Source organism: Capra hircus, chromosome 10, assembly GCF_001704415.2.
Source record: "Capra hircus breed San Clemente chromosome 10, ASM170441v1, whole genome shotgun sequence".
NCBI lineage: Eukaryota > Metazoa > Chordata > Mammalia > Artiodactyla > Bovidae > Capra > Capra hircus.
The window spans coordinates 88,504,760-88,528,661 of NC_030817.1; the positions used below are offsets into that span (position 1 = coordinate 88,504,760).

At 38.8% G+C, this 23,902-nt stretch overlaps 1 protein-coding gene and 2 non-coding genes across 3 annotated transcripts; 2 read left to right on the forward strand and 1 right to left on the reverse strand.

Moving 5' to 3' along the window:
• Window positions 1,708-22,151, reverse strand: RAB11A (RAB11A, member RAS oncogene family). The gene is made up of 5 exons (XM_005685123.3): window positions 21,967-22,151; window positions 15,438-15,633; window positions 14,766-14,959; window positions 13,751-13,831; window positions 1,708-3,469 (listed from the first exon to the last, which is right to left on the reverse strand). The coding sequence occupies exons 1-5, from the start codon at window positions 22,004-22,006 to the stop codon at window positions 3,330-3,332; spliced, it is 651 nt and encodes a 216-aa protein (XP_005685180.1). The 5' UTR covers window positions 22,007-22,151; the 3' UTR covers window positions 1,708-3,329.
• Window positions 22,353-22,432, forward strand: MIR2290 (microRNA 2290). The gene has a single exon (NR_129665.1). It is a non-coding gene; the product is annotated as a microRNA 2290 (primary transcript).
• On the forward strand, window positions 22,478-22,549 carry TRNAQ-CUG. Its single transcript has one exon. It is a non-coding gene; the product is annotated as a tRNA-Gln (tRNA).

Here is a 23,902-nt window from a genome sequence, read left to right on the forward strand (position 1 = left end):
TGGCCACCTGATGCCAAGAGCTGACTCATTTGAAAAGACCCTGGGGAAGATTGAGGGGAGGAGGGGAAGGGGACAACAGAGGATGAGATGGTTAGATGACATCACTGACTGAATGGACATAGGTTTGGGTGGACTCCAGGAGTTGGTGATGGACAGGGAGGCCTGGTGTGCTGTGGCTCATGGGTTCGCAAAGAGTTGGACACGACTGTGTGACTGAAGTGAACGACATTAGCATTTTCTATTAGTTCATTGTTACCATCAGCCTCCTACAGTTTTAAGACATTAGAATGACAACTCCAGTTTATTTGGCATATTGTATAGATGAGCGGAAAAGCTGACCTGCCAAATCCCAGGAAGGAAGGCAGCTCCAGTACTGACCCAACCAGGACAGAAAGCAGCTTTGGGGCACTGGTTTGACTGTTATGCTAACCCACTAAATGTAACAGTGAAAGAAGGTCCTTTCATAGGTTTTGTTCATCGTTTTTTCCACACAGAGAATAGATATCCTTATGAATTTTGCATGACTGTGCATATTTTGTTTTGAATTTTTTTCTCAGGCTTATGATGTTTGTGAGACATCAAATATCCAGCCTTCATTTTTTTCCTTTAAAAAAAAAAAAAAACTCCAGAAATTAAAATTTAACAGGTTGGAATTAAGTTCTAAATTATCCACCTAACCTTTTAATTATTCTGCTTCCAATGTTGGCCAAAACTATCTGAACAGTAGAGCTTTTCTTTTTCTAGATAGAAGAGATGATCACAGTAGCTCAAACCACTGAGAGCATTTGCATTCTAAGTACAAATCACTGACAAATATTAGGATGTCTATTTCCCCAATGACGAAATAAACAAGACTAGCTCTAATGAGCATTCCCAACTCTTTTAAGATTCTTGTCTACCTGCAGAACCCTTTGGCCTAAGTCACCAACTGATACCTCTTCTGAGAATTAGAATTTCGTATTCTCAATGTAACAACTAAAGAAATTCACCCATACCGAATAATTACTACTACTGGACAGAAATCATAAATAGCATTTTCAGAATGACGACATACAAGTTTAAAAAAAGTCAAGATGGCTAAGTGACTTTTCAGGACAATAAAATAGGTTTTTAGAAATTCAAAGTTAAGTAAATGAAAAGCCAAGGTCCACAAGCAAAATACTTCTCAACTTAGATTGTCATAATATTTAAAAACTTAATGTTTCTTGAGACAGTCTGTCTCCTGAGATATTATTCAGAATGAAGATACTTCTTGAAACGCAATCAAATTCATTTTCTAACACTGCTTAAGGTTTCCTGGAATTCTCCAAGATTCAATCATGCCCAAGGCAACATTAACTCTACACTTGGTAAAAATTCAAAGTTACTTTATTCATTTTCAATTCACTATCTAGTCTCTCCTCTTAAAAAATTTTGTAAAAACTTAACTACCAATTTTGAGTAAAATAGCGATGGAGCCTCTTCTTGGGTCACGTGACAATGTTACATACCAAAGTACAGAGATTACTTTCCTGATGCTTTTGGTAATACTTTTTCCAAGAATAATTGAACTCTATGTCTAAAATCAAAGCTCAATTCACATAATGATGCCTCCAATTCAATAGTTTACTCTGTTATCCAAGGACCTATGTGCTTATCATCAGAAGCAAATATTTCATGGCTACATCCAAAGCACTCAAAGGAAAAATATAATCTGACAACATAAAGAATAGTCCCCCTATAACTGTTTATTAGAATGTGAATATATTCCAAATCAGTAACTTTAAAAAAAAAAATCAAGTTACAGAGCATGCATAAAATACAAAGTAGCAATTTACAAGGAGATAGTAGTATCTTCATGACCAATACACCAAAATAATAAAAGGGCTACAAAGGAAAACTAAACAGACTGACCACAGCAATGCCTTCCGTGCGCCCCACACGTCATGAGCACCGCAAAAGACAGAAGATTAACTATGAAACATAGTAATCTAGGCAAGCCCACACACATGTATATTTTGGGGATATTCCACCATCCTGAATAGTATCATTTTAGTTGACACAACTTTCAGAACACTTCAGAGTTAAGTGCTTAATATTATCCACAAAAAAAAAAAAAAAAAAAAAAAAAAAACCTAAATATTAGTGTGCACATTTCGGAATGAAAAATGAGTTGCTCCATTGATTTCAATAATGTAGTGGAAGAAAACTTTCAGGTTTGTACAATGCCTAAATGCATTCTATTTAAACTCAAGGTACTATTTCATCTTATATACTAAAAGAATACATGCCTTTTAAGTGGTACCACTTGAGCAGAAATTAACCTCTCTTGTATTCTTTAACATACTGAAACCAGATATTTAACTGGACTATATTCCATAATATACTACAAAACTCAAAAATCAGCACTGTTAAAATAATTATCCATGCCTACTGTGGCTATGGTGGTAAAACTAGGTTGCATTTACTGGAAGGGTTTTAAGACAAAATTAACACTTCGTCATCAGATACTAAGAGCATTAAACCAGTTGTTGCTTGAGCAATAAAATGCCACATAATATACTGCTGGGAAATTAGAGAAGTTAAATGACTTAGGCTGCCTGTTCAGAGGCACCTCAGATGGAATTCCACCAGTCTCTCCGGTTCCCAGCCTGCCAGGCAGCACTGTGTGACTTATGGCCCCGTAACCATGCTACTACTGAAATCACCACAGTCTTTTGTGTTTATTAAGATAATTCTTGTCCAGAAAAAAGTGTTCCCCCCTCTCTAATCAACTTTGATGTTTACAAAAATTAAAAAACAAAATTTACTAAACTATATAACCCTATTAAGGCATTTTAGAAATTGACTTCCAGAATAATGGAAAATTTATAAGCTCTCAAAATTCTGCTATGTTTATAGGGCAATTTTTAGATTTATGGAAATATACTCTGCACTGAGAGAAGAGTATGTTAATTATAAGCTGCTCTGTGGCAAAATGATAGCTTATTTCTATAGTCTTCTTAATTTGATTTAATCAAGACCAACAGGTCTGAGCTTCAAGGGATCAAGTTCTATTATGTCCTACAGTGACAGCTTCCATGATGAAAAGTAAACAATAACTGAGGAATCCAAACATTCAGTTTATTAAACTAAGGCTAGTGAAGCCATAGCATGAAAAAAAGCTGCAGTCATTCGGGACAAATGGATGATTTTATAAAGCTAAAATCAAAAGACTTGAGACATGGAAAAATTCATAAGTATGAGGAAGTAATAAAACACAAAAATGACCACAAGAATTACAAATATATTTAAATCTCAGACCTGGGAATTGGACTATACACAGCCTTCTAGGGGAGAAGAGAAACGCCTTATATGTTCTGACAGCACTGCACCTTTGGCTTGTTTTCAGTGGTTGGTGGAACATGAATAGGAACCACATTGTTGCTTGGAGACATGTCATTTTCACGTCTGTCTGACATTTGCTTCTGAGAAACAATGCGGTATATCTCTGAGGGGAAAAAAAAAGAAACAGCAACACTCACTGTGAACAGACCCATAAATCAGTGATTAAAAATTAAACATACACAGAGGTAAAAGTTATATTCACAAGAGGAAAAAAATGCAAATAAACTGAACAGAGACTGCATATATTCAAAGCTCTTTTTTCAACCAGCCACTGATCAGTCAACCCATTATTTCACAATTTTCCTTAAGGTAAGAACAGAAACAAAGGCTTTCCATTCCAGAGGGAAAGGTTTACCAATCAGTTAGATAAATCTTGGTCTAAAGAGATTATATACTTTATGGGCTTAGATCTAAATTTCTAACCTTATCAAAAAAACCTACATATATTGACACTGTACCACAGAAAAATATTTAAATCTGCATTATCAGACGCAGTAGGTATTTCTGTATGTAGTGAAGAATACAACTTCATAAACAAGTCAAAATCCCAAAGAACTCTTAGAAAAGAAGAATGGAAAGATACTGTGTATCAATGCCTCCTGAACTAAAGTTAAATCGCAATGAGATAATTATTCAACACAGGCAACTTAAGATTTTCTGTGACACTTAGCCAAACTGTTTAGCATCCACCTCTTCCACTAAATGTCCCCTGCCATATCAGTAAGCAGAAGATGCTGGGGCCAGCCACCACACCCACCCCCTCTCCCCAACGAAGCACCCTGAGGGAACTGAGGATGGAGGAAAGTAATATACTGGCACTAGCTAGTTAAGGTGCATATCAAAAGAATGATTTCAGACTTCCCATACATAGGAAAGCCCTAAACTCATTAACTTGAGATGTCTGGTTTTCTTCAATTTTAAATCCAGACTACCTGATTTTTGTTCCAAAACCTCCTATATATCCTGGTTCCTCTCCTAACTCTTCTGAACAGTTCCTCAGAGCTATCTGAGAGGCTGCCTCCTGGACTTAGGGCCTCACCAAGTCCACCAAAAAAAAATATAATTCTCAACTTTCAGATTGTGCCTTTTTTGAAAATCAACAAACTATAAGGACCATAACTGTACTATTCACTGCTGTCTCCCCAGCATATTAGGTTGGTGCAAAAGTAACTGTAGTTTTGCACTGTTGAACTTCATCATTTGATACTGAAACACATTCTTAAATAAATGTGGTTATCAGTTCAGTCGCTCAGTCATGTCCAACTCTTTGTGACCCCATGGACTGCAGCACGCCAGGCTTCCCTGTCCATCACCAACTCCCGGAGCTTGCTCAAACCCATGTCCTTCGAGTTGGTGATGCCATCCAACCATCTCATCCTCTGTCGTCCCTCTCTCCTCCTACCTTCAATCTTTCCCAGCATCAGGGTCTTTTCCAATGAGTCAGTTCTTCATATCAGTGGAGCTTCATCTTCAGCATCAGTCCTTCCAATGACTATTCAGGACTGATTTCCTTTAGGATGGACTGGTTTGATATCCTTGCTCAAAGGTTATGTTATACATCATTTTAATGCACATTTCTTGCATTTCTTTTTTTTGGCTAATGAGTTATTACTTGCTGTTTATATTTATTTTAGACTTGGCAAATGTTAGACAAAAAGCAAATTTGAGTGATTTTTATTCAAGTTCAAAATGGGCTGTAAACCAGTGGAGGCAGCTCGCAGCATCAACAACGTGCTTGGCCTAGGAATTGCTAATGAACGTACACTGCAGTGGTGGTTCAAGAAGTTTTGTAAAGGAGACGAGAGCCCTGAAGATGAGAACCACAGTGGCTGACCTTTAGAAGTTGACAATGACCAATTGAGAGGATCACCAAAGTTGATCCTCTTACAACTACTTGAGAACTTCCTGAGGAACTCAACCATTCTACAGTCATTCAACATTTGAAGCAGACTGGAAAGGTGAATAAGCTAAGTAAGTGGGTGCCTCATGAGTGGACTGAAAATTTTTTTAAAAAAACATCATTTTACAGCATCTTCTCCTATCCTAAGCAACAACAACAAGCCATTTCTCCATCAGAAATTGTGACATGTGATGAAAAGTGGATTTTAGATGTCAACCAATGACAACCAGCTCAGTGACTGGACCGAGAAGTTCCAAAGCATTTCCCAAAGCCAAATTTACACCAAAGAGGGGTCCTGGTCACTGTTTGGTGGTCTGCTGCCAGTCTGATCCACTACAGCTTCCTGAATCCCAGCAAAACCATAATATGTGAGAAGCATGCTCAGCAATTAGATGAGATGCATGGAAAACTGCAATGCCTGAAGCCAGCATCGGTCAACAGGATGGGCCCAACTGTTTTCCATGACAAAGCCCAACTGCATATCGCACAACCAAACGCTTCAAAAGTTGAACGAATTGGACCACGGAACTTTAGCCTCATCTGCCATATTCACCAGACCTCTCAACAACTGATTACTACTTCAAGTATCCTGAAAATTTTTCCAGTAAAGTGCTTCCACAACCAGCAGGATGCAGAAAATATCTTCCAAGGTCTGCTGAATCCCAAAGCACAGATTTTTATGCTACAGGAATAAAAACCACTTATTTCTCGTTGACAAAAATGTGCTGATTGTAATGGTTCCTAGTTTGATTAATAAAGATGTGTTTGAGCCTAGTTATAATGACTTAAAATTCACAGTCCAAAACTGCAATTATGTTTGCACCAACCTAACAGTAGGGGACCGATAACTAAGTACATGAATAAATTATTATTAAATTCCTCTACAGCAAGTTATTGTTGTTCAATTGGTAAGTCATACCCAACTCTTTGCAACCCCATAGGCTGCAGCATGCCAGGCTTCCCTGTCCTTCACTATCTCCTGGAGTTTGCTCAAAATCATGTCCTACAGCAAGTATCCTTATTTAATAAATAATTATATTTTTAATAAATTGGTCTTACAGTGCACTGCCTAAAAGTAGCTCCTGCTGACTATCTAAACTCCTTACAAAGAATATATCTTACTTTGTTTTCACAGTGCTTCCTCAGAAAAAAATACCCTCTAAAAGTAAGGGAATTCTAAAAATGGGGCAGATTGCCATGATATGCCTATTATGTGGTACTGTGAAGTATAACATATGTCTATGAATGACACCTATGTATTCCTAACAAAAACTGTTTAAAATGAAGTTATCACGAGAAAATACTGAGATAAATCCAGACTGAGGGACAGGCTATAAGACAACTGGCCGAGATTCTTTTTTGGCTGTGCCAGGTCTCGGTTGAAGCATATCTTTAGTTGCAGCATGTGTGATCTAGTTCCCAGAACCAGGGATCAAAGCCAGGCCCCACTGCACTGGGACACAGAGCCTGAGCCACTGGACAAGGGAAGTCCCTTGGCCAAGACTCTTCAACAAACGTTAGTCACAAAATACATTAAAAATTGAAAATAAATGCTTTCGATCTGGGCTATGGCCCATCTACATCTAGCTTCTACAAGGGAAGCTACAAGGGCTTCCCTTGTAGCTCGGTTGGTAAAGAATCTGCCTACAGTGCAGGAGACTCGGGTTCAATCCCTGGGTTGGGAAGATCCCCTGGAGAAGGAAATGGCAACCCATTCCAGTATCCTTGCCTGGAAAATCTCATGGACAGAGGAGCCTGGTGGGCTGCAGTCCATGGGGTCACAAAGAGTCGGGCATGACTGAGTGACTTATATTAAATATGCAGTAACTGCCTATTTAAATAAATGAAATTTAAAATCTAATTCCTCAGTCCAATAGCCACATTTCAAGTGCTTAATAACAACCTATAGTCAGTGGCTACCCTATTCAGTACCCAAATATGTAACAATTCCATTAATGCAATGTGTTTTCCTTGACCAGATCCCAAGTTTAAACTGTAAAAACCAAATCTATAAAACACAAATCTGAATACAACTTGCACATTATATAATACTATATGAACATTAAGTTCTTGGATATATGATATTGTGATTATTTTAATATAAAGTTATGAGGTAAAAAAAAGGCAGAATCATATTTTCAAAATGTCCAAGAATACAGCAACCAAATGCAATGTACAAACATCATTTGGATTTTAGTCTGAACTATTAAAATTTGAGACAGGAAGTTTTAATATTGTTTGAGTAATAGAGGACAATGAGGAATTACTGCCAACTTTTAAGTGGTTTTACTGTTATGGGTTTAAATTCTATCTTTTAGATATACATCATGAAATGTTTACAAATGAAATGACATAATACTTTGAATTTGTTTCAAAACAATGGGGGTGGCAGTAGGTAGAAGAAAGACAGGCTCTGAACTGATGGTTATTGATGGCTACATGGGAGCTCATGACAGTGTCCTACTTTTGGCATGCTGAGAATTTTCCATAAGAAAAAGTTAAAGGAAAGAAAATACATTAACTAAATTAATACTTTTTTTTTCCAAATTAGAAACTAATGTTCTGAAAGCTGAACAAAAGCAAACTAGAATCAACTGTATATGTAAACTAACAAAGACACTGACAGATAGTGTACCTTTTCTTATGCTTTTCTGAGGGAGCAGGTGGCTACAATTTATGCTTTAAAAGGTTGACAGTGGTTCAAAGAACCAAGAGAAAAAAATGAGATTATAATAAACACTGTTGACTGAGTTTTTTTTTTTTTAAAGGATATGAAGGCAGAGCCTTCATTTACATTCTTTCCATTAAAAGGGGATGGGACTAGAGTATGTCAAAGGTAAAAAGGAAAAATCATTCAATCAGGCGAGTAACTAAGGACAAAAGATAACCATCAACTTACTATGAAACTAGAAGGACAAAAGATAACCATCAACTTACTATGAAACTAGACTCTTCAGTCTTTATTATGTTTTCTCTCTAATCCCAAATTGGTTGGCTCTTCTTCAAGTACAAATGATTAAATGAGACCCTCTATAAATTTAACTTCTTTACAAGCAGTTTTGAATGTTGTTAGGGGAACCAAAACAAAAAATATTTTACAGGTTCTTACATGAAAAGCAAATACTGGACAAGAGGAAAAAGCAGAGTTCTCAGAGAACACAGAAAGTAAATAATTAAAGAGATCTCATTATAAGGAAAAAAAAATTGAGCAGCATTATAAAACTACCTGCAAGTACAACATACTGTCTGGCAGAAATGGATTACTCCTACATTGCTCCAATCACCAAAAAGATGCCAACCAAGGCAGTGAAGAAAAAGAAACTATTGATCAGAAAATGAGGAGAAAACTTTCTTTCAGGTAGAATGGGCACTAAGAAGCTACACAAGTAATTTACTTAACATCTCTTGTGGCTGGATGTGTCACTTAGAAAAAAACTTTAATAAGAAAATAGGAAGCAGGTACCTTCAGACGGTAAAGCACCTGCCCACAATGCGCGAGACCTGAGTTCAATCCCTGGGTCGGGAAGATCTCCTGGAGAAGGAAATGGCAACCCACTCCAGTATTCTTGCCTGGAAAATCCCATGGACGGAGGAACCTGGTTAGGCTACAGTCCATGGGGTCACAAAGAGTCGGAGACGACTGAGCGACTTCACTCACTCACCTTCCAGCTGGGATCTGATTAAGGAAGTTTATTTAAGTGGGGGAAGGGGTACAGGACTAAACCAGCTAAACGAGATGCAAATATTTTCCTCTATAAAGGGCATGTTAGAACAAAGTGTATGTGATATACCAACTCCTGTGCAGACCCTTTTCAAGAAATCCAAAGGACAGGTAAGGTTAAAAAGAAGGAATTCTGCTTTATCGTTCATACATTAGGATCTCTTGTAGGAGATCTAAGTATAAAGCAAAATATTAATATAAAACAGCTTTAAATATAACCAAATAAAGTTAAATAAAAGACATATGCCTATTTCTACTCTAATGAAGTATTTATCAAGATGCAAAGTAAATTCTAAGTTAAATGCAATAGTTTCAACCTGGTGAATTAAAAAAGCTAAAATTTTTCAGTCCTTCCAAAACTTGTGAAAATAAGAGGCCTGAATTATCCTATTAATACTACAGTACAGCTCACGTTAGAATTTATTAAAACTTCTTCAAACCCACTGCTCATGATATAAGTTTCCTGAAGGTCAAAAGTGCTCCAATTTGAGTTACTTAAAAGGCCGCCACATGCAAAGAACCAAAGCTACTATGCTTCATTAAAAGATCCTCACTATTCCAATAAAATCAGCGTCTGAAAACTCTAGTCCCACTTTTAAGAGACAATATGCCAAATGAATTAAAATTCTTTCAACTGGGAATTCCCTGGTGGTCCAGTGGTTAGGACTCTGCACTTCACTGCAGGGGACAGGTTCAACCTCAGCTTGGGGGACTAAGATCCTGTTAGCCATGCCACAGGACCCAAAAAAAAAAATTCTTTACCACAGAATTTAGAATTTAGCCTCCATACTACAAAGATGCCTTGGACTTATTAATCACATGGAGAAACCTGGCAGACACCATAACCAACATCACCAGTTTCTAATCAGACAAACCAATATTGTGAGCCTCCTGATATGATGCGCTGAGAACACTTTGTGGTATTCCTACTGAAAGCAAATAACCAGAACTGAATCAAACGGAAACACCAGACAAACCCAAATTGAGGGACATGACAAAATAACTGACCCATACACTTCAAGAAATGTCAATAAACCGAAAGCCACACTGGGGAACTATTCCAGATTAGAGACTAAAGAGTTACGATAACTGGATGCCAACTATGATCTGATCAGACTGTCTTTTGCTAATAAAGACACAACTGGAGCGGCTGGCAAAATCTGAATAAGACCTGTAGCTTAACCATGATGAGACACTATTATCTCTCTTTTGACCACTATACTATGGCTATGAGATACTATATCCTTGTTTTTAGGAAAACACACACTGAAAAAAAGCTCCTAGGGATAATGAGCAGCATGCCTGTCACTCTCAAACGGTAAAGCAAAACGAAACAAAACAGTATTGTTTATATATTTAGAGAGAGGAAGAAAAAGAACAGGAAGTGTGGTAAAATTCCTATCTGAGGAATATAGGTTAAGGGTATTTGCAAATACTTTGTACCACTATTGCAACCTTAAGTCTGAAATTGTCAAAATTCAAATTAAAAAGAAAAAAAGTAATACAGTATGGAAGTATGGATTAATAACATCGCTTAATGAACTTGAAGATGAAAGAAAACAAAGCTGCACTGAAATCTAGAGGCCATACAATGTATCAGACTCACTCACGCACTAACCAACTACCTCCTAAAAATACCATCAGCAAAATTATGTCAGGAAGTTACTGTCAAATTCACAGATATCAAGAATGCCATGGGTCTATTCTAAAATAAGCAACACAAATTAACTTTGAAGTAACAATGGAGATACATTTTCTAATATTTAATTTTGCATCTTAAACAGTAAAAAAGCTAGTTTTTTCTTCCAGTAACATCAAAATACAATACAAATACTCCCTTAATACTGCTAACCTATAAGTCAGAATTAAACCTAAATGAGAGTTCAGTTCTATTTCCTGTTTATTTTCTGTGCATTAATACTCCCATTAGTATACAGAAAAGTTTAGATCCTAACACCTACAAAACAGATTTCCCTGTCATATGCAGTGATCTCTGATCCTACAGATCAACACTGAGATTTACTGCAGAAAAGTTGAGGAAGTAGTGACTAGAGAGAGGCAAAGTGGTAATAAGTGAATCTTTTGTTTGCTTTCAAGCAATATTAATTAAGCAGTAACAAAAGCTTAATCGAGAGTGAATTTTAAGAGAAACAGCCAGATGTTCATCATTCAGGACAAAACAGTTCAATTTTAAGTACAATATATATCACTGCTTATTGATTAGTTCATGTTTGAATGGATCACAAGTTCGATGCTACAAAATGACACATAAAATTGTTAGCCACAGATGAAACAAGACACTTGGCCTCATTTTCCTTAAATAAATGGGCTAGAATTATAACAGAAATTTGATGGGATGTAAAAAAATAACCCAACAAGGACTGACTAAAGTTTTTTCAAATAAGCTTTCTCAGAGGGCTTAAGATGAAGATGACTCACATCTTAAAACACTGAATCTTAGGACTAGGGAGGTTCACTGACTTTAATTACAGAGGAATGAGAACAAACTGGTAAAAGGTAAAACCTACAACTCCTGGGTCTCAATTTAGTATTTAACACACTGACTCAAGAGAAACCACACAAGTGCTTAAAACGAAAAAAACAAGAGTTGAAGACATATGGCATATTCAATCAAATCTTGCCTGCTTGAAACAATCTGCAGTGAAAGTTGACCAAAAGATTTAAAAAAAAAAAAAGCAACGATGTTCCAAAGACTGTTTATCCAACCCTAGCACCAACCTTTATTTACTATTTTTCTGATAAGAGAAAAGAATTACAATAAAATAGATATGTAAATCAATAGTTATGAGGTTTTTATTTCATACCTTAATTGCTACTTAGCTAATATCAAATGTTTACAATGTACCAGGCACAGTTAGGTATTTTCCATGTACAGAACTTACTCATTTTTGGAGTCTAGATTTCCAATAACAGTCAATTCTTTTCTATGGATTAGGTTAGAGACAAAACCTTTTCACTCACAACATTAACAGTCAAGTCAAATTATACCACAAGGTATTTATAAATATAAGCCTTCTCTTGAAAAGAAACTAACCAAACTCCCAAAACATTTCAACTTTACATATGAAGAAATTAAGGCCTAGACAGGTTAAGTAACTTGCCTAACACAGCTCATTAGTAAGTGAAGGAGCCAGGTCTAGAACACAAGTCAGGCTTCCAAGCCCATGCTCCTAAACCCTAAGTTTTACTTGCTACATTTTTACAGTAAAATTAAACGCTAAAGGGCTTCCCTGGTGACTCAGATGGTGAAGAATCTACTTGCAATGCGGAAGACATGGGTTCGATCCCTGGGTCAGGAAGATCCCCTGGAGAAGGAAATGGCAACCCACTCCAATATTCTTGTCCAGAGAATTCCATGGACAGAGGAGCCTGGCAGGCTACAGCTCAAGGGGTCAGTAAGAGTCAGACTCGACTGAGTGACTAACACTTTACAAGTTAAAATCTGTTGGCCTCTAGTACAAGTGCTGCATACCAAGAATAAAATCTTATTACATTATAATTAGAATCTTACTTAACCATTTCTCCATATATACTTTTTAGAACATCACATAAGAGCACTATATATGAAGACTACACTATTTAAATTATGAATTCTTAATATACATTTTTAAAATACTTTGTATTTATTAGACTTCCCTGTGGCTCAAATGGTAAACAATCTGCCTACAATACAGGAGACCAGGGTTTGATTTCTGGGTCGGGAAGATCCTCTGGAGAAGGGAATGGCAATTCACTCCAGTATTCTTGCCTGGAGAACCCTATGGACATAGACGCCTAGCAGGCAACAGTCCACGGGGTTGCAAAGAGTCGGACATAACTGAGTGACTAACACACACACATTTATTAGAGGATTAAGACTGAACTTTCAGATAAATTGTTCATCCTATTAAAGTGAGGGTAAATATGCTCAGTTGCTCAGTCGTGCCTGACTTTGCAACCCCATGGACTGTAGCCCGCCATGCTCCTCTGTCTATAAGATTTCCCAGGCAAGAATACTGGAGTGGGTTGCCATTTCCTCCTTGAGGGTATCTTCCCAACCCAGGGATCTCACTCCCATCTCTTGTGTCTCCTGCATTGGAAGGTAGATTCTTTACCACTGAGCCACCTGAAAATCTCCAAATTTGAGTCACTGTAAATAAAATATTCTCTCACCCCTGAGATTGACATGGTCTACACATCCACATTCCAAAAGACCATGAATTTTATTTCTTTTCCACTACTTTTTAAAACTTTTCAATATGTAATCACTGACTGATTTTCTCCACAGGTGACACTTTGCTTCTTATACAATAATAAATCATAGGAGAATTTTACCTTTTGTTTCCTAAGTTTTTAAGAATATATATTTTCCTAGGTGCTTCTATAACACATCAGAACCAAGAACACCTTTACTGAATTTCAAAAGGGCATTCATCTTTCCATAAATGGGATTTCAATATTTATCTTTTAAAAAAGTACCATTAAGCACTGTTTTGTGTTTATGACCAGGAAGCATGGTATGCACAGACTAAAGTAATAACAGAAGTGAATGCGTTATTTTCAAAGTATTGTTCCCACTATAAACCAGATGAATTAGGATGACTAAAGTTCAGCAAGCAAGGGTTGTAATTTAAGTACAACAGCTCTCAAATGACAGTCATTCTTAGTGCGATTTTATAGTTTAGTTTTCTGATTAATTTGTTTAAATTACCTTTCTACTACTTCTAATTCCCACTGGTCTAATCTAAAAATGCAAGTCTTACCTGTCAAGATTGTCTGAAAAGCAGCTTCCACATTTGTAGAGTCTAGAGCAGATGTCTCAATAAATGACAAACCATTTTTTTCTGTAGGGAGACACAAAACTTCAGTCTTGTCAAATTTAAAAATACAAGGGACATAATACACTCAGACCTTCAAAAGGAAAATAACAACTTTTTAAACCTCAGGTTCTCCCCCACTTCTTCAGCAATAAGAACACCATGCTACTTCCACTTTAGTAGATTAAAAATGAGAATTTTCATTGGCTTCTTAATTAAAACAAATACTTGCTACATCTAAATACTACCATTAGCAATGAATAACACTGGGCATAATGTAGTAAAATTGTCAAATACCCAGCAAATTTCATCCCTTACTGAGCTTCCCCCTAACACATAGCTATGGTATGAACATGGGTGGGTATATGTGATTCACTTAGAATTCTGTTACTATTGTCTGAAACAAAGCTTCTTGACTAGAAAACAGAAAATTTTATTCACAGCATAATCAACAGTGAAAGCTCACAACTTGCACTAGTCAAGAATGTACAATGTTGCCCTCTGGTAGGCTGCTCCTACCACCAATACAGAGTCAAGATGGGCAGATTCTCTATTAAGCCAAGAAAGTTGTAACTCCAAAGCAGCTACATCCCTGTTGGTCCTTTACACTCCCTGGGCCACTACTTTTCAGACCCACATAGAACAAGTCTTGGTAAAACAAAGACATAATGACAAAAAGCAGGAAGCACAGAACAAACAGATTTTTTCTACCACTTCCAGGGAGAGAAAAGACAGTATTTATATTCAATTTTTGGCAGCAAAAACTCAATACTGCAAGTCTATTAACTCAAAGTTAAGCAAGAGAGTCATACAGTCATCATGCACTTTCAAAACAACAAGATCTGTTAAGCATTCATGTTTACCTTTCCAAAACTGTTGCAACCCATTACCCTCACTGGAAGGGTCATGAAAACTAAGAAACACAGAAGCACTGTAATATCATAGAATTCGTACCACTAACCTGCAAAAGCTCTTGCTTCATCTGTAGGAACTGCCCTGAGATGGCGCAAATCACTCTTATTGCCCACAAGCATGATAACAATGTTACTATCAGCGTGATCTCTTAGTTCTTTCAGCCATCGCTCTACATTTTCATATGTGAGATGTTTAGCAATGTCATAAACCAATAAGGCACCTACAGCTCCACGATAGTATCTGAAAACAGAAAAATGTATTTAACTATTAGAAAACAACCATAAGATGGGAGAGAACACCAGAAAAGACTAAGTATATGAACTATATATGTATATATACACACACACACTCACACTTTTTTTTTAACACACAAATTTTAGAATACTAATACAGGAATTCTTTAAAGGAAACAAAACAGTACTTTTTTCCAATACCAAAAGTCAGCTAATCCACTTTGGCAGCTATTTCACAGAACTTAAAAATGCCGAGAGACTTCCCTGGTGGTCTGATGGTTAAGAATCCGCCTACCAATGCAAGGGACACCAGTTTGATCCCTGGTCTGGGGAGATTCCACGTGCTGTGGAGCATCCCCACGTGCTGTGGAGCAAACTAAGCGCATGAGCCGCATGCTGCAACCAGAGTGCCACGCGTGTAGCAATGCAGACCCAGCACAGCCAAAAATAAATACATAAAATTTTAAAAAAATGCTGAGACTTACGCTGATGTTATAGCACGGTATCGTTCTTGCCCTGCTGTGTCCCATATTTGTGCCTTTATTGTTTTCCCATCAACCTGGATGCTTCTTGTTGCAAACTCTACTCCAATGGTGCTCTTGCTTTCAAGATTAAACTCATTTCGAGTAAATCGAGACAGGAGATTACTCTTTCCAACACCAGAATCTCCAATAAGAACAACTAAAACGACAAAGTACTTAATGTCAGATGGATGAGGCACACATATTCAGAATACCATCATGTTTTAAAGCAAAAAAGATAGGGCATCCGATTTTTAAAAAAGGAATGAGGGTAGGGAGGAAGAGCTGAATGCCCTTGATACCAATCGATAAAATCAATTTATTCTTTTAACATGTTTCTACCTGCATAATGACTTCCACACATCATCTACTTAGCACAGATAAAGTATCCTGTCTTACAAATGCAAATTATTAATCATAGGTCTACTAGGCACTGATGACGGGCTAATGAATTAATTTAACAATCAACACTATATCAACCTTATTACCTTACAAGGTTATACTTGAGAGATAAATCCTAAATCAAATGGAACTATCTGTGATATGAAAACGTATTAGACATGAAAGCAACAAAGGATGTTAGTGCCCTAACTATGTTTCTACCTAGTTTCGTCAAAGCCTGGGTGTGACCTCAGGACTCATACCTAGGCAAAATGAATCACATTTAACACAGCAGGCAGCAAGTCTATAAACTTTGCCACCCAGATCACAAAAACTACACTGACCCTCTCATAGTTACATTTATCAGACTAGCAGGAAACTAGAGACCCCTCCAAAATCAAGGAACCCTAGAAAGCTGACTAACAATTCTGACTTACTCTGAGTCAAAAGCAAAGGAAGTCATAACTTTCACTGATGACTTAAAAAAAAAGAAGAAACAGGTTTGACTGATTAGATGAATTTATATCCTCTGATTACCATAGGAGGTAGTTTATTTTCAAGCTAAATACAGTAGATTCTTTCTCACTTAAGGTGATACCACACTTCAAAAACAATGGGGAAATAGGCAGTTAACTTGTTTTAAAGCATTTCTATCTGAATTTAAAGAACAAAATGAGTTCACAGGTTTACAGAATCTGAGCTTGATAACATTTTTTTCCTTGGTAGAAGTTTTATTTATCAGTGTTTCAGAAAATATTGTGCTTATTACGCATCTTCTGAGTTCTTACTAGCTAACTGATTTATTAGATACCAGGAACAGATAATCAAACACTCAAGAGTAACACCAAGGAACAAGACCATGCCTTACTAAAGAGACTGGTATTTTAGGAGAAGGGGGACACGGCAAGGGAAGGAAACGCTGTGAGAGCTCCCTGCACTCAGGCCAGAGGGCAGACTGTCCATTATGCACGAGAACGGATGTAAGCTGGCCTCTGGACAGTCTTGGAGAGAGTACACTGTCAAATGCATATCTTTCTGGCTTCCTCTATCAGCTGATTCAGCAAAAAAATCACCCAGGCAGCAGTGACTCCATGCAGCAAAAGGCACAGTTATTTCCAGTTAGTCAATTAGAGGGTGTCAAAAGTACTACAGCAAACACAGACAACACAGTAAACGCTTCTACCAGCGAACATGCTAAGGTCATGGAAGAAACATCTAAAAACAATGCATTTCCAATTTTATAGTATACTACAGCTGGCTCGTAAGTTAGTTTTCAAGGTCCTCCATTCTATGTGAGGTAAAATTCCAGTGTCAGTAATAAAACTCTACCTTATTAGGAGAGTATACTCACTCAGTAGGGAACTAAGGTTGCCTCTCAGTTCAGAAGGCTGGATGTTCTGCTGATGACACCTCTTTTGAATCTTTCCTGGCCCTACACTAGCACTAAGGTATGAAAGCTTCACTTGAAGCAGGAATAGGAAATGGAAAAACCAAAAAGTTGAACATTTCTACTTCCAAGGCACTCAGATTTATCAGTCAGATCAATCAGTTTAGAAACCAACCACTTGGTTCAAAGCGAAAGAGCAAGACATCTAGACTGACACTGCCAGGACTTCCCTGATGGTCCAGTGGTTAGGACTTCACGCCCTTCCACGGAAGGGGGCACGGGCTTGACCCCTAGTGGGGGAACTAAGATCCCAAATGCCACACGGTGCAGCCGAAAAAAATTAATAAAAATAAACAGAATGGCAATACCTTTGGAAAATAAAATAAATAACTCAAAGAACTCAGTAACTCCATCCCACAAAAACTCTAGTACTTTCAAGTTCTGGTTTCTTGCCTTTTAACCTCCACTTTATCGATTATATTCTGTCTCCCCATTCTCAAATCTTTGCACTGTCATAAACACATTTAGAGAGAACATTTTTTCCCTTGATATAACCAATTAATTTTCACATAAAAATTATTACTAGACCTTTATCTGAAAATAATTCAAGATACATTAATACTTTATACAGTATAAAAGTTATCTCAACTCGACACCGGCAAGGTTGACAAAGAATTATGACTAGCGACTTGTTAAAGGATTATACCTTAAGTGACAACAGAAGATATTGCTTCTTTAAGAACAGCACTGCCAAGATGCTGCTGAGAAATGACACAATATGGAAAACCTCTTCTATGCAGTTACCGAATGAGAAACTGCACCAAGAAAGGTTATATTTAGGCTCACTAAATAATAAACAAACTAGAATGGATTGTTACCTAAACAACTGAAAAGAATTCACTGTGATTTTAAAAACAATTCAAAAGTTCACAGACTCAAACTTAGTTTCTAATCAAAAATAGTTTCATTAAGATGACAATATTCAATTGCTTTTTTAAAATATGACCCACTACATGATCACATCCTATAGTTCAAAAAAGGAATTTGCAGTGACTTTCCTTACTTTTTATCACTAGTATCTTAAAGTTTTTCCACTTTAAACATTTTATAACTGTAGCCATCTACATAAAATATATATATAATATAAAATATAAGTTAAATAATAGAATCTGTATATGAAACATCACATTTCTTAAATAAATCTGATAATATTCATTATCACTTGGTTAACCTCATCGAATACTAAATTCGGTTCATTATATATCAAATACTAGGCTGCTAAAAGCTATAAAAAGAATATACGCATTAACTGACCATTATTTAATAAGAATTTCCAACTCTTCAACCACATTTAGTTTTATACAGTCTGTTACAAACTAATGTACTAGACAAAAATTTCATTCAACAAATCATAATATCTCAGACCTAACAGTTATAACCTGAAGTAACTGATAATTTTCACACTGGTTTATAAATAAACCTGGAGATCTTTCTACTTTCAACTATATTCATAGTCCAAACTCACCAAGAGTCTTTTTTAAAATTAAATAAGGCTGAAGTCTAGACAAGTTTTTCTAGATTCAGCAGAACCCAAATTGCTCAACCATAAGTTGTGAAAGAAAAACTATCAAGATGCAAGACAGCAAAGTTCCTATGATCAGCCCCACTAATAATCAGCTGATGGTTAATTACTACTGACCTTCAATTAGACTGAAAAGAAAATGGTGTAGACTACGTACACGGATATTTTCAGAATATGTGACTCTGACTGAGTTAATGTCTACCACAATATTTGCCAACAGGAACTATGATCGATTTATACTTCACTTGTGTGTCTGTCCCACAGGGACACTGTGTGTAAATGTAGAATTAAAAGTTTTTAAAACAGTCAAGTTTTAAACTTAAAATTCACCACCACCAGCAGTCTCACTGTTGAGCTAAAGATTAATGTTCAAGAACAAATACATAATTTAAAATTTTCCTACTCTCCCCAGATTACACTTCCACTTGAACCACTCCATCTTACACCAATCAGGATATCCTTTCATTCTCAACTGGTTAGAGCTACAAACTAATTTACAATTCCCTCAACTATTAAGTTTGCTAGGTTCTTTTTCCAAGGAGACAGCTGCAGCTCATCTCAGGGAATATCTACATAGAATAAAACCATTTAAAAATGAAATTATTGTTGCTTCTTTTTAAATTAAAATTGTATAAATAAGAAATTGGCTATATAATCATCAAAGAAGTTAAAAAGTGACTCATATCCTATTAAGAGCTTTTTTAAAAGTGGAAATCTTTCTCAGCAGAATTTTTAAAAACATTCTATCAAACAGCAAAGTGTACAACAAATGAAACCAAAACCTGTGGAAATATAAAGTACTTTAGAAGGCTCTAGTTTTAAGTTTCTTTACTAATACTTAAATGCTCTTCCAGTTATAGATTTATGGTTTTAAGGAAAAAAAAAAAAACTTTTGAGAACCACAGTAACTTCTTTACCATTATCTGAGTTCTCAAAGAAGCTAAAACTTTACAGTCTCACTTAATTCTCACAACAGCCCTGAGAGATACTATTTTATTTTTACAGATGAGGGAACTGAGGCTCAAAAAAGTCAGCTTTCCCAAGGTCACAAAGCAAATGTAAGACCTGAGGCAGTAATCTGAAACCAGGCCTGTGCCATTCCAAAGCCCTGGGCTTTCTCAATCATTGTTAGCAAAGTGGTCTAAACCCCAAAGCTAAGTTAAAATCCCTTAAGCCAATCCAAGGTACTAAGTATTTTTGGTGAGGAAATAACTAGGTTCTATAACCAACATTCAAGTTGTAAACCAAACAAGAGAAATACTCTGACAGTCTATCTTGTCCTAAATTAATTACTTCAAAAGCAGCCCTTATGTAAAAAAAACAAATCTCCCTTTAATGACTAAACCCCAGTCTCCAGGGTCTCACTGAAGTAATTTCACCAGACCTCAGAAGCCTTCAGCCAACAGTATGTAAACTAATCCATGTTTCTTTTTTGTATCTGTAAAATGATTAAGTACCCTCTTCTCTGTAAACAACTTCCCACTGTCAGGCGGTGGGAGTGGATACTGAAGGTACTCACTCTGGGCCAGAAAAATATCTGGCCCAGAAGAGTTAAGTCGCAGTAGGCCCATCAACTAGTAGGCCAAGGTTTGCAGAGTACTGGTAAAGCAATGTTTCCTGCTTTGTTTAGTCAACCATACTTAGCACCCAGTGGCAAAGTCAGAAAGAGTCATTAAGCTTAACATTCTTTTCAAACTCCACCCTTCACTGTAAAGCTTTAATAGTAATGGCTTCTTCCTCCCTGGTAATGATCTTTGTTCAACATACTACTGATGGCTGCCCTCCTAACTCAGGACCAGAGAAACAGCATCAGAGAGAGAGCATTCATCCAACAAAAAAAGCATTTACTGTACTTTCCTCTCAAGGAAAACTGTACCCATTATCTTTGTCGATTAAAAAAAAAAAAAAAAAACTATTTGGATTCTTTCCGGACTAACCAATAAGCAATTCTTTTTTTCACTCCCCATCCTCCACTATGTTTTGTCCAAGGGCACTACATGGTTCCCTATCTTATGAAAAATATTTAATTTGACCAAAGAGCACACAACTTCCCCATGCTCCCCCACCTTTGGGGAAAGGTATGTGGCCAACCAGGACGCTTCCCTTCCTGTTCTAAAAACACCAAAAGGCTGGATCCTCCCAGTGTTGCAGCAGGAAGCAACCAGTCCGTAGCGATAAAGCAAGCTATTTGTGCAGCGTACAACCTTTCCTGCTCAGGAACTGGGCCTTCAGGTCTGGCAAGGATAACAGCACCACCCATCCGTAACCCCTAGTCTCGGACACAGTCAAGAGTTATCCCAGGCTGGTTGCCTCTGGGTAGGGAGGGTAGGAGAAAAGAAGGCTGGGTGGGAAGTCACATCGGTCTGCCGGGTCACTGCGACAAGTGCGCGCGTGGGTGCTGGGACAATCCCTCCTGCCCTACCCCCCACCGCCGGGGTCGCACGAGCGACGTGGGAGAGCTCGTAAACTACTCGCCGAGGGAAGGCAGAAAAAGAGCTACCAATGCCGGGGGCCATGCGAGGTTTCGGACCACGAGAAGTGTGGGGCGGGTGGGGGTGGGGCCGCCGACCCGCTCGGATTTTTAACCAGGGCCTGGCCCCGGGGATAGAAGAGGGCGAGGAGAGGCGGCTGTCCGAGGGCAGGGGAGGGTTCGCCCGAGGGAAAAGGGAGGCAGATAAGAAACAGATCTGTATGGGAGAGTGGGCCGAAAGAAAGGTGAAGAACGAAGGGAAAGGCCTGTCGGAGGGGCTCAGGAAGGGTGTATACCGAAGGGGAGGGGGCGCTGAACCCGAAAAGATGGATGGTGGGGGGTGGGCGCCCCATTAAGGGGGCCCTGGAACCCAGGGAGGAAGGAAAGCGATTCGAGAGACGGCAGTCGGCCGCGAGAGGGGCGCAGGGTAGGGACCGTGAGGCTTCCTAAGGCCTCTGGGGAGGTCGCTATGAGACCGCTGTGTGGTGAGGACCCCCATCCGTGAGTGGAAGGAAAGGGGCTGAGCTGGGGGACCTCAGGATAAGCTGCACAGAGAGGAAGAGCTGAGGAAGGCCGATCTCAGGGCAGGGGCATCCCGCGGGCGGGTCCCCCGGGAGTGTCCCGGGCCCCCAAACCGGGACTCCAGGGAGAGTTCCGGAGCCCACAGCCTCACCTTTGAAGAGGTAGTCGTACTCGTCGTCGCGGGTGCCCATTGCGCGGCCGAGAAGCGAAGGGGCGGGAGCAGCAGTGGTACCGGTGGGACCAGGGGGCGTCGCTGCAGGGGTAACCCGAACGCCGAGCTTCAGCTGCCGGACCCGGTAAAGAACCCCTCCCTGCCGCTACGCCACTTCCGGCAGGCCCCCACCCATAAGGGGAAGTACTTCCGGGGGCGGCGCCCCGCCCCTCAGCCCAATAAAGGGGGTGTGCGCAAGTTTGTCGTCTGTTGTCCAAGCTTCCCGGGGTTGGAGGGGTTTCGAGTGGCTTAATGAGCACTGTACTCCCGGCTTACCTCACTTATAGAGGCTGCTCTCCATACATAATAGTCTCTCCCTCACTCCACTCGCCGCTATTCGGGGAAGTGGGGCACTGGAGAGCGCTTCAGCACTGCCTCTGGTGGTCGGTTTGTGGATGGGGGCGGGGTTCTCTAAGGATTAGAGAGCCGAAGGCAGAATCGTGAGCGTGGCGGTTCCATGGTGTAATGGTTAGCACTCTGGACTCTGAATCCAGCGATCCGAGTTCAAATCTCGGTGGAACCTGTATTCCTTACGCTTTTGGTTTGGGTTTTGTTTTTCCCCTGGCCACGATTTTATAAGTCATGTACTTATTCACAAGGTGACTCTTGTACACCTGCGGGGTATATGTGTTCTTGAACTGAGTAGGGAAGGAATGCCACGAAATTCAGTTGCCTAGGAAGACCACATGCATTTCCTTCAGTTCTGTACTCTGTTACCTAGGTGTCTCCTAAGTATCCTCTACACTTCACCCTTTTTGTTTTTTTAACCTCGGCCGTCTTCGATAGCTTCCATGAAAAGTTGATTGCTTTTGTTAGAATTTTCAGCTTCCAACTTCATACGAGGGCAGGCACTTTCCACTCCTTCTCTCAAGAAATCTCTCAAACTGTCTCCAGATGTATTCACAGAACCTCGCCCACCCTCCTCATCAAAATTCATCAAGAACTTCTTGAACCCTGTTTGTCACCCTTTAAGCTGAACCTGGTTACACAGTTATTTTCTTTAACATGCAGAGCAAAGGATGACAATTTCCATTTTTGCAGAAACGTGGATGGGGAGGTTCAAGTGATTTCCAAAGGTCACACACCAGGGCCTCCCTGTATGTGAAGAGACTTATTATGGCTCAGTGGCAAAGAATCTGCCTGCTGATGCAGGGGACTCTGGTTTGATCTCATTCCCTGAAGGAGGAAGTGGCAACCCACTCCTGAAAAATCCTGTGGACAGAGGAGCCTGGTGGGCTATCCAGTCCATGGGGTCCCAAAGAGTGGGACACACTGAGTACACAAGCACTGTGTTTATGCCAAAAAGCTTTACCCATTTATTGTCAAACCTCACTACACCTGTGTGCAATTTAGAGTTTTCATCAAGGGTGCCTGTAGTGAGTAGAATAAAGGCTCTCCCAAAATGTCTGCATCCCAATCCTTGGGAATTGTGAATATACTAGATTATGTGGCAAAGGGAAATTAAGGTTGCAGGTGGAATTAAGGTTGCAAATCAACTAACTTTTAAACAGGATAATTATCTTTGGAGTCTCCATGTGGGCCTAATGTCCTCTCAAGTGTCCTTAAAAGTGGAAAAGGGAGGTCAGAGTGTTATGGTGTGCGAAGGCCTCAACCGGCCCTTTTAGCTTTGAACATGAAGAAAGGGGGCCAGGAGCCTAGGAATGCAGAGGCTTATAGAAGATGGAAAAGGCAAAATATAAATAAGAGGAGATGGAAAAGGCAAGGAAACTGAGTCTTCCCTAAGGCCACCAGAGAGAACACAGCCCTGCTGATACCTTGATTTTAGCCCAGTGATACCCATGTCAGACTTCAGATCTATAGTACTATAAAGTAATAAATTTCTGTAGTTTTAAGTCACCAACATTGTGGTAATTTG

Bases quoted from the DNA above. Each gene is read 5' to 3' on its own strand.
- RAB11A (XM_005685123.3), bottom strand. From the start codon at position 22,006: ATGGGCACCCGCGACGACGAGTACGACTACCTCTTCAAAG. The intron at 15,634-21,966 runs GTGAGGCTGTGG...TTGTCGTTTTAG, and splicing joins GTACGACTACCTCTTCAAAG to TTGTTCTTATTGGAGATTCT. The intron at 3,470-13,750 runs GTAAGACTTGCA...TTTTCCCCTCAG, and splicing joins TTTTCAGACAATCTTGACAG to AGATATACCGCATTGTTTCT.